General features: G+C 42.1%; 2 protein-coding genes across 3 annotated transcripts; one reads left to right on the plus strand and one right to left on the minus strand.

Moving 5' to 3' along the window:
* Window positions 1-2,357: 2,357 nt before the first annotated feature.
* On the minus strand, window positions 2,358-3,048 carry tmem203 (transmembrane protein 203). The gene has a single exon (XM_070850957.1). It carries the CDS (start codon window positions 2,934-2,936, stop codon window positions 2,520-2,522), a length of 417 nt encoding a protein of 138 aa, XP_070707058.1. The 5' UTR covers window positions 2,937-3,048; the 3' UTR covers window positions 2,358-2,519.
* Window positions 3,049-3,977: 929 nt separating this feature from the next.
* alad (aminolevulinate dehydratase) lies at window positions 3,978-9,541 on the plus strand. Of its 2 annotated transcripts, none has more exons than XM_070850311.1 (12): window positions 3,978-4,055; window positions 5,214-5,339; window positions 5,575-5,625; window positions 6,112-6,208; window positions 6,514-6,649; window positions 6,736-6,819; window positions 7,055-7,143; window positions 7,841-7,896; window positions 7,985-8,072; window positions 8,167-8,253; window positions 8,431-8,560; window positions 9,023-9,541. In XM_070850311.1, the coding sequence occupies exons 2-12, from the start codon at window positions 5,221-5,223 to the stop codon at window positions 9,079-9,081; spliced, it is 996 nt and encodes a 331-aa protein (XP_070706412.1). In that variant the 5' UTR covers window positions 3,978-4,055; window positions 5,214-5,220; the 3' UTR covers window positions 9,082-9,541. The 2 variants fall into 2 exon arrangements, with proteins under 2 accessions (XP_070706412.1, XP_070706413.1); XM_070850312.1 differs by having other exon boundaries at window positions 4,001-4,060.
* The last annotated feature ends 350 nt before the right edge of the window (window positions 9,542-9,891 follow it).

The following is a 9,891-nucleotide window of genomic DNA, read 5'->3' on the forward strand; positions in this document are numbered from 1 at the left end:
ACTACATTTAACTCTATCAGAGGACGTATCTTTTATTGAGTAATCAGATAAAGATTTCCTGTCAGTATTTTATATGCTCATACTGCTTGGTTTAATATTTAATTATAAGAAGTGCTAAGCAGAATCGAAACCATGTCAACTACGTTCATCTAACACATTAGAAACGTACTACTGTTGGATCTATGCAACCTGCTGGAGAGGTTGTTTGAGCTTAAGTTTTTACTTTATTACCAATTGCTTCCCAATTATGTTCTAAATTCCTTGTTGTTTGCGGTATTTATGTACTTTTCCACTCCACAGCGCCTGCAGTGACCCTGTCAGTGTTGCAGTGTGCAGGGACACAGTAACCCTGAGGTGTTTGCACCGGCTGTTCATTCAGCACTTGCCTGTGATGCCACCTGTCGATAATCCTGTTGCAGTAAACAGAAGTAGCCACCTACACTTGAATCAGCACTAAGAGGCTATTCTTGGGTACTACAAGAGATTACTGTACCTCATTAAACATTTATCACGGAAGCATGAATAAGAACAGCAAGTCTTAAAGCACAGAGGAGGAGGATTGTCAGGTGATGCTTCAAAGAAACACGCCAAAATGGTTACGCACCAAAGTCACGTCCTCAGTAATATTTTTGGGGAATTTGAAGGGTGGCGTAAAAAGGAGTTTTCATTCTAATATTTCTTGAGGACAAATATTTCAAAATTTGACCGTTTCATTCTGTAATACCACACACTCACCGAGGATAACTCTAATTCTAGTCATCTTTGACAGACCCCTAAAGAACTTTTAATAGGTTTTTTAAAAGAAGGTATGATTCGTAGATTTGATGATTTGTGCGCCTAAAACGTGCAAAACATAAATGTCGGTATGGTCCTTTAATGCTGAGGCACACCACGCCCATAGAAAAGGCCAATAGCGCCTCCCTGTGGCCACAGAGACCAAGACCCTTTAAAAGAATGGAGAGCTGTGCATCGACTCAGCACCACACTAAAACACTCATTAGATGACATTGGTTAAATGTCCACAGTTTATTTACATGTATAAACAGATGACAAGAAGGGTGCCATAACAACAACATGAAAACATAAATAAGATTTGGTGAATTTCTTTCAAAAAAAAAAAAAATTAACATATACACAGTATTTCACATTGGGAATTACCTTAAAATGAGGCCTTACATACATGCAGCTCATGTTAGGATCAAACACAGATCAGATACATTATACATTATGTACAAATAAACAGCAATAATCAGGGATCAAGATGTGTGCACACATTTGACAGCTTGTGGAAATTCAGTTATTCTACAATGGTGTAAAACTGGGCTGACAACAAGATTCAGGACCAGCTACTTGCTGTTCAGACCATTTCCACTGGTGGAAATGACAAGCCGTGTGAGCGACACTCCCAGCGACAGGCAACAAAGAAAATAAACGTGACCAAATATTCCGAGCAAGCGATGTCTTCCTTTGGGAAAAAAAAAAACAACACAACAAAGCCGCAGCAACTCCTTGAGCTCCGTTACCCATTACAAGGGGTCTGGGGTGCTACAGCCTGTTGTTCTCACCAGTCTGGTGTTGTGTGTTGTGCACATGTGCATTAAAACATAACATGGGGTATACATTTTTCTCATGCCTCAATGTCTACCAGTGATTGCACAATGTAAAGGCACTCCATGTCCCAAATAAACATTTACTGCTCCGACTCTTTGTATTTCTAAAAGTTAAACCAACAGCCAAAATCCATGGCATGGAAAAATGGGACAAACAATTAATTCATTGGTATCAACTGTTTAGTTACAACCTGCCTGCATTTAGCCTTCAGAACCAACTATAAATTCACTGAAGAAATAGGTACCATTAAGTATGTTTACACCACATGGCCAAAAGTATGTGTATTCCCTCAAATGCCAATTCTCATTCTAAAACCATGCTCAGAGAATGAGTCTCCACTCCTTTAGATCATGGCTGCAGGGATTTTATCCCATTTAGCCACAAGAGTATTAGTGAGGACCAACACTGATGCTGAGTGACAAGACCTGGCTCCCAGTTCATCCCCAAATTTTTGGAATTATCATGTCGAAATGGGAAAAGACTTTGCCTAAACTGCTGCTGCAAAGTTGGAATAACACAGTTGTGTAAAATATCATTGCATCCTCTTGCAGCAAGATATCATTGGAACCAAGAGCCCGAACGTACACAAGACATACACATAGTTTTGGCCATTCAGTGTGTTTTAGAATTTAGCGACATACTGAGCAGCATGTTCGCTTCTTTTTTGGAAATACTGCATTATATTTAGGCAAGCAGTGACAACACTTGTGTCGATATCGAAAACTGGATTCTGCTGAGACCTGTGTATGAAAAACTCACAATTGCTTTTCTATCTGTAAAAAAGGTGGCAATGAGTCATAAGAAAAATCACACCATTGTTATGCTTTAAATCTCTAATGGCGAATGAAGATTGCTCTCTGCTCCTGTGTCGTCGGTGATGTGAAAGCACAACCACGAAGTGCCTCTCCTCAGTTGACACGGCATGCTCGTATCATCAGCAGCTGCAGCAGGATGAACAGCGGAGAGACGATGAGGCCAAACCACAGGTCTCTGGCTTGCTCCTGCTCCGCCAGCTTCTGGCACAGCAGCACCTCGCACACCAGCTTTAAGCTGAGCACCGTCAGCACCCAGAGGAGCCGCAGTACTGCAAGCCGCTTCTCATTCTCCTGGTAAAGACGGATAGACACGATGGCTGTGAAGTAGGTGCTAAGGCCGTCGGCAGCAAACAGCGGGACGAACACCAGCCACCAGCTCAGCGTGGGGGTGAACATGTCAGCTCGCAGAGCGACCAGCATGCTGAAGACCAGCAAAGCTAGCAGGTGGAGGAAGAGTTCAAAGGTGGCAAAGCCCAGCCACTGGACCAGTTCCCTCAGAGAGAACAGCATAGCTGGGGACAGAGGGGTCTTCAACCAGGGACGGACTGACTGAGGACGGCCGAGTCATGCACTGGGCAGCCCTGCTCAGAGGACAGTGCTCCAGAGTTTGGGTGTCTGAGGATGGAGGTGAGGAGTCACTGTTTACACCTGGGCAGGAACGGTGAGGTGCTGTAGAGATGACCCACTTCTCTCCAGGCTACATCTTAAAATCCACCCTGAGGGGGATGATCACGGAGGTGACTGCAGGGAGAAGCTCCCAGTCTCAGCTTTTCTAGAAACCCAACCTTATGTGTGACAAAGAAAACACAACATTAGGAAAGACTGTCTGTACTTTAGAGCAGACGAGGCCCCAATCGCATCTCACTAAATTAGAAAACTAGTGAAGATCACCAATGAGTCCAGCTATCTTTCTCCATCACTTCATCACATTGTCAGTTCAAAATTTAGCCTCATTATCCTCAGTTAGATGCCGGCTAATACAGCTAGACTGCAATTACAGTGACACACAGTGTAATATCAACGTTACAGGTCAAGCCAAGCTACATCGATGATAGACAGTAGCCGATGCTTGTACTACCATGGAAGCTAACCACAGACTGTCAGAGATGATACAACTCCTCTAATTACCAACACGACGCACCAATAGGCATATAAAACATGTCTTTCACTGTGACTGCACATTACTTTACCTTAATAACATTCAGGCGTTTTCTCCTCCATCTAGCTGTGTGCGTAACTATCAGTACACAAGGCTAACAAACCGCTAGCATCGTAGCTTCGGCTTTTTTTCTCGCCCTTCGGAAATATCGCGAGAAGAGTGGTGTACAGTTGACATGGACTTTTTTTTTTTTTTTTGGTTAATTTAAAAATCTTGCCCATTTATGTAAGCATCTGTGTTTCAACGGTTCCACCTGTATTGGTAATGTAACTGTTTGTGTTTCCTGATATATATATATATGTATATAATAAGATATAATAATCTACATTTGGGTGGGTTCATGATATACTTCCGGTTTAGTTTGAACTCCGATCAGTAGGTGGCGGTAGTGCGTCGTCACGTTGCCCGCTAACCGTGGTTCAAAGAAGATATACTGTCTTGTGTGAGTGACTGAGCGTGTGGAGGAGTCGGTAAGGTAACCACACTGGCTTAATTCACTATATGTGTAGTTTTTATCCATGTGTGTGGATTGTCAGGTTACATGTCTACATGTTTATGTGGTTTTAACTGAGCGCGGTCATTACACAGTCAGTACGAAGGACTTTTCCACGCCAAGGTGACAAAATGACATGTTGTGATAGTAACGTTGACTTAAGCTGCTCTGGTTGAGCAAACTGGTGGAGAAAGTGCCAAAAATGTGCCACTCATGTGCCTGTTAAAAGGCACCTACAGAGGTTATTAGTTGTGTGTTTGAAGCTCATTACTCACTACTCCATGGAGCAGGAAGTCTTATTAAACTTATGCTGCTTCACATCCGAGGCCAGACATTTATTGGGATGTTATTACTGTAGCAGGATTACACAAAGTTAGCCTGGTAGATCTAATATGGCAGCTTGTTAGAGCTGGAGTGATGTTGTGCATTAATTACTATTCTAAACTGAATCATTAGTCTGGACATGAGGTGCATGAATTCAATCAACTCCACTTACTTATTGTGATAGTACAGATAAAAACAAGTTTCACCGCACAATGAAATTCTATGCTTTGCTCTTTCGCCTTCAATGGAATTCAGGAAAAATAAACAGAAGCTCCACAGAAAAACTATATACAGTTCAACTATATGCAGTTCAAGTAGTAATTGCACAGAAAGAATGTCTGTTGTGCAAAAATCTTAACATGATAAAACCATATGATCACAATCTGATTGACTTAGTCAACAAAGTCAGGTAATGGTAATATTGAATTGTTGAACAGCGTCATGGCCCCTTTCAAAAATGTATCCTTAATTCAAGGAAATCAATGAAGTTCAACGTGTAGGAGAGTCATTTTTAATGGGTGCTCAGAAAATTCATGTGTCTGCAGGAAAACAATTGTGAAAGATTGGCTGTTAAGATAGAAGATTGTTATTTGATGGAGTTTGAAAACCTGCAGCCTGCTTATTCTGCAGTAACACAGAGCCAGGCTGCTGTTTGGAGAAGCAGCGTCATGCATGCTTGGTCATTTTCATAGGGGACTGAGCTGGAATGAAGCACAAGAGTGTGAGAGCGGTATTTTGGCTCTGCTCGTGATCTAAAGTCTAAACCTGACCTGCGTTCCCTGTTTTATCACTGAAGCTCTCTCTGTCTCAGGGTAAAGATGCAGACACCAGCAGAGTCGATCATCCACAGCGGCTATTTCCACCCGACACTCAGATACTGGCAGACCTGCGTTGCGGATTTAAGACCTGACAATCTCATCTACCCGATCTTCGTCACGTAAATGTTATTTCTCTGTTTCCTACAAATCTATCCAAATTACAATCACATGGAAGGGCAAGTAACAATCGTAGAGGAGCTTGACTGGTAAACAGTGGTCAACAGCTCTGAAATGAATTGGGACTCGAATCATTTGACTGTTTTCACCAGGAGAAGTTGAGTATGGAATATTTTTGATATTCAGACTTGAGTGGACTTGCTCACACCTCTGGTTCTTTGTCACTCTGTCCTCCAGAGACAGTGCAGATGCGGTGGAGCCCATTGGCAGCCTGCCGGGACAGGCCAGGTAGGAATCATAGCAGCAAATCCTATCATCACTGCATCACTGCAAGCTCTCTCCGGGTCAAATCTTTACCACAGAAACAAAGCACCTGTTTTTCTGAGCAGTAACAGAACTTGTTTCTCCTCATTGTGTTGACTGGGGGGATTAATGTGTTCATTAAACAAAAATGATAAGTGTCACACTGCAGCTGTGAACCCACTGAGGGTGTTGTCTACAGATAAAAGCAGACAGGCAGGGTGTTACCCAGGGCCAAACACTGGACCTGGACAAAGATAAGAAGAGAATCCGTTAGACCTTTATTCCTCACACAACAAAACTAAAATGCAAACCCATCTTCAGATTTTGTGTTCTTCTGACTGACACAGTTCTGTTTTGAAATGTGAAATTGAACGTGAATTTTGATGAGCCAGATCATTTTCATTGCCTGCCCCGAAAGGCCCCTTTTGTGTTTTTATGCTACTTTCATATTACACGTCTTCCCATTAATAGATATGGGGTGAACAAGCTGGAGGGAATGTTGCAGCCGCTTGTGCAGAACGGCTTGAAATGTGTGCTGATTTTTGGTGTCCCTGCAAAAATAGCAAAGGTATGTGAAACTAAAAGAGGGGAAAAACTGAAACGTTTTTTTTGTTTTTTGTGCTTTGTTTGCATCAGTATTTTCCATTAAACAGTAAAAGGACTGTGTGCTGTTGTTTTTGCTTGTATTATTGCAAAAAAAATATCCATAAATCTTTTCATATGTCAGTTAATCTGGTAAACTTGCACCAAAAGAATGAGCACACGAAGAAGAGTGAAGTATTGTTCGTGGTTATTGAATGAGATGTTCTGAATGTCAGCAGACCTGTTCCTTTACACTCCAACACACTGTGATCTCTCTTCTTTTCCCGTCAGGACGACAGGGGTTCAGGCGCCGACACAGACGACACGCCTGCTGTACTGGCAGTGAAGAAGATTAGATCTTTGTTCCCGGAGCTGCTGGTGGCGTGCGACGTCTGCTTGTGTCCCTACACGTCACACGGACACTGTGGTCAGTGTCTCCTCTGTACCTTCTGATTGTTTCACTTAAAAAGCAGCGTTTAATTGATTTCATCATTGATGTTGTTTTTCCTGCAGGCATCCTGAACGATGACGGGACTCTGAACAACGATGCCAGTTGCCTGCGCTTGGCAGAAGTGGCGCTGGCCTACGCTCAAGCTGGTAAATCTTGAATTCTTGTTTTTCAAGGTTGTTTCAATTTTTGGTAACAAACACGAAGCAATAGGCAGTACTCCTTCTTCTCAGTGGAATTAAAGTTGGGCTGATTCCTGTACTTTTAGACCACCAATTTAAAATCTAACTAGTTTAAGACCAAACTGGTTTAGCTTTTAAAAGTTATTGTGATCCAGTAACTGACATTATGTTGGTGTGTCCCTAATCACGTGTTGTCCTGCAGGCTGTCACATCATCGCTCCCTCTGATATGATGGATGGAAGAGTCAGAGCCATAAAACAAGCCCTGATATCCAATGGTTTGGGAAACAAGGTAAAGGGCTGAAAGCCCCCCTGCAGTTTGAAGAAAGATACATGTGCAGACAGGAAGTGATCACGGTCTCAGAAAAGCTTGTTTTTTTTTCTTATAGTTAACAAATCCCATAAAAGACCAAAACCAACCACGTGCTTCTCTGTCTTTCATTACTTCTCTACTTGCTTCAACCTCACTGGTTCTCACTAAAGATGTCCATCTTTAAGATCAGCTAGTAGTGTCATTTTAGTTCCAGCTTCATTTGAAAAAGGCTCAGTTTCCTAGAACAACTGGTCACTGTGGTTACAGTCAAACAGGACTAAATAGTGTATTTGTTGGGGACTATTTTCAGCGGTGGATTAATATTCATTTCATGCCTTAGTGACTTTGTGGGGCAGCAGGAAGGTAGATTTGTGATTAGGTAAACATTAACTAAAACTGTGTGTGTTCATGGTCATGAAGGAACATGTCACCCAGTTCAACAGTGTGTTTTTAATAGTTAATGGACAGCAATAGAGCTCTGTGCATAGAGAAATGGGTGTATCGGGCTTTGGATACACATACAATGTTAGAGTTCATTGTTGGTTTTGGTCTTTTCATGGGATTTATTGGCATTAAGAACATTTATTGCAAAGCTTATTATGATAAAGAATGGAAATGTAACGAGATGTTTTCAAAAAATAACTACTTTGCATTCTTCTCTTCTCTTCTCCTCCAGGCTTCAGTGCTGAGCTACAGTGCCAAGTTTGCCTCATGTTATTATGGCCCTTTCAGGTAAGTAAGCGCTCCGGGATCAGGTGTTAACAGTGAAACAGCAGTGAAGCGAGCGTGGACTGAAGCTCCCGGCTGTGTTTGTGTACAGAGATGCCGCACAGTCCAAACCTGCGTTTGGGGATAGACGCTGCTATCAGCTGCCTCCTGGAGCAAGGGGACTCGCCATTCGGGCTGTGGTAAGTTGATCCATGTGTGTACAGTTGGGTTTCACGTGTTGTGTTGTGTTGTTGAGGCAGTTGTAGGAGGTCCAACGGTTGTTCTGTGCCGCAGGAGAGAGACGTAAGAGAAGGAGCTGATATGCTGATGGTGAAACCAGGTCTGCCATATCTGGACATCGTTAGAGAAGTCAAGGACAAGGTCTGTAACTAAATGAAGGTCAATGGAGAACAGTGCTGCAGCAATGCATTTTGGGAAATATGCTCAGTTGCTATAAAACACATGCGAGAAGGATCCCAAAAGCGTATTTTGCAAAATGTGTGTCCATACTTTTATTGATCTTCTCTTGTGTCTGCTCTTCCCACGTGTCTGTCTTAGTTCCCCACTCACCCCCTGGCGGTGTACAACGTTTCAGGGGAGTTTGCCATGATGTGGCATGGAGCGCAAGCCGGCGCATTTGACCTGCGGGCCGCTGTGATGGAGGCCATGACCGCCTTCCGCAGAGCAGGTGAGAGGGGAGGAGGGCTAACACTCAGATCACCTGAACAAAGTGAATTTTGTCTCTCATGTCCCTCCTTCCACACTGAGCCACCATTTTTACCACCCAAAAATCGAGAGTGGATAAATCTTAAACATTAGTTTTACATTTTAAAAGCTGAGGAAAACCGAACTTTTGGAAAAGCTGGTCACAGCACGAATGTTGTCAGTGTTTGTCTGGTGATTTTGTGGTCATGAAATGGACAAATCAGAGCAACAGTGACTCATGACTCATCTATTCTTTCATGGCTTGGACCACATTTGCTAATTTAAATAACATGAATGTCTGTGATTGTCTTAAGTACATAGACATTTATGTGTGTTATAGTGCAATAAAACCAATTTGGATGTATGTCGCCATGAATCTGTATCAGTTCAGCTCTAAATGTAATCTGACCTGATGCTAATGGTTTTTCCTCACGCTGTGATGCAGGTGCTGACATCATCATCACCTATTACACACCTCAACTGCTCAGCTGGCTGAAAGAGTAAAGGACGAAGATCTGAGGCCAAAGGATGAGCGAACATAGAGACGGAGCAACAAACCTGCTGTTGAGTCCGTTTCTAACAAAGACAACCTGCTTATTTGTTGTTCTTTCTTTTACTTTTTCTGTTCAGTTTTGAGATAACCATTGAAATAGTGGGACACAGTTTTTACTTGTGTATCAGGTGATTACTTTCTGTTTAAAGGGCTGAACACTGGGGAAGCTGACAATCTTGTAGGCGTTTGCTGGCAGGAAATGTCTCCTGCCTGTTTTTGGGATCAGCACTAAATGAAGTCAATCATCTCTCTCAACTAATGTGATTATGGAATGTATATTTGTATGAATAGTGGCCACACATAGGCAGCCTGATACATATGTGACTGCTGCCTCTGATGGAGCCATGGAGTCATCCTCTAACAAGCACTTAATGACTACAGGAAATAAAACCATTCAGTCTGAGCTACAAACTTGTGTGTTTGTTATTTAAAGGCTATGCTATGTTAAGTAATGAGCTGCCACCAAATGATCACTCCTAGAAACTGATTATGACTTAAAGTGCACTATTTTAGACTTGGAGTATTAATGATATGTTAGAAGTACGAGTCAAACTGTACTTACTGAAGTACTATACTAACTAAAATATTGCTATTTTTAACTCAACACCACAATGATCTGATTTCTTGTATTTAAACACACCTTTATACTTAACATAGACGTACTTCAAGTATAATTTCAGCTTATTTAAATGACTATTGCATGTATGTTTACTACTTCTTTAAAGTGTGTTATATTAAGGTGCATTAATAAAAGTCCAAAA

The sequence above is a fragment of the Pempheris klunzingeri genome, chromosome 19, assembly GCF_042242105.1.
Source record: "Pempheris klunzingeri isolate RE-2024b chromosome 19, fPemKlu1.hap1, whole genome shotgun sequence".
NCBI classification, from domain to species: domain Eukaryota; kingdom Metazoa; phylum Chordata; class Actinopteri; order Acropomatiformes; family Pempheridae; genus Pempheris; species Pempheris klunzingeri.

Bases quoted from the DNA above. Each gene is read 5' to 3' on its own strand.
- tmem203 (XM_070850957.1), bottom strand. From the start codon at position 2,936: ATGCTGTTCTCTCTGAGGGAACTGGTCCAGTGGCTGGGCTTTGCCACC.
- alad (XM_070850311.1), top strand. From the start codon at position 5,221: ATGCAGACACCAGCAGAGTCGATCATCCACAGCGGCTATTTCCACCCG. The intron at 5,340-5,574 runs GTAAATGTTATT...TCTGTCCTCCAG, and splicing joins ATCTACCCGATCTTCGTCAC to AGACAGTGCAGATGCGGTGG. The intron at 7,144-7,840 runs GTAAAGGGCTGA...CTTCTCCTCCAG, and splicing joins CCAATGGTTTGGGAAACAAG to GCTTCAGTGCTGAGCTACAG.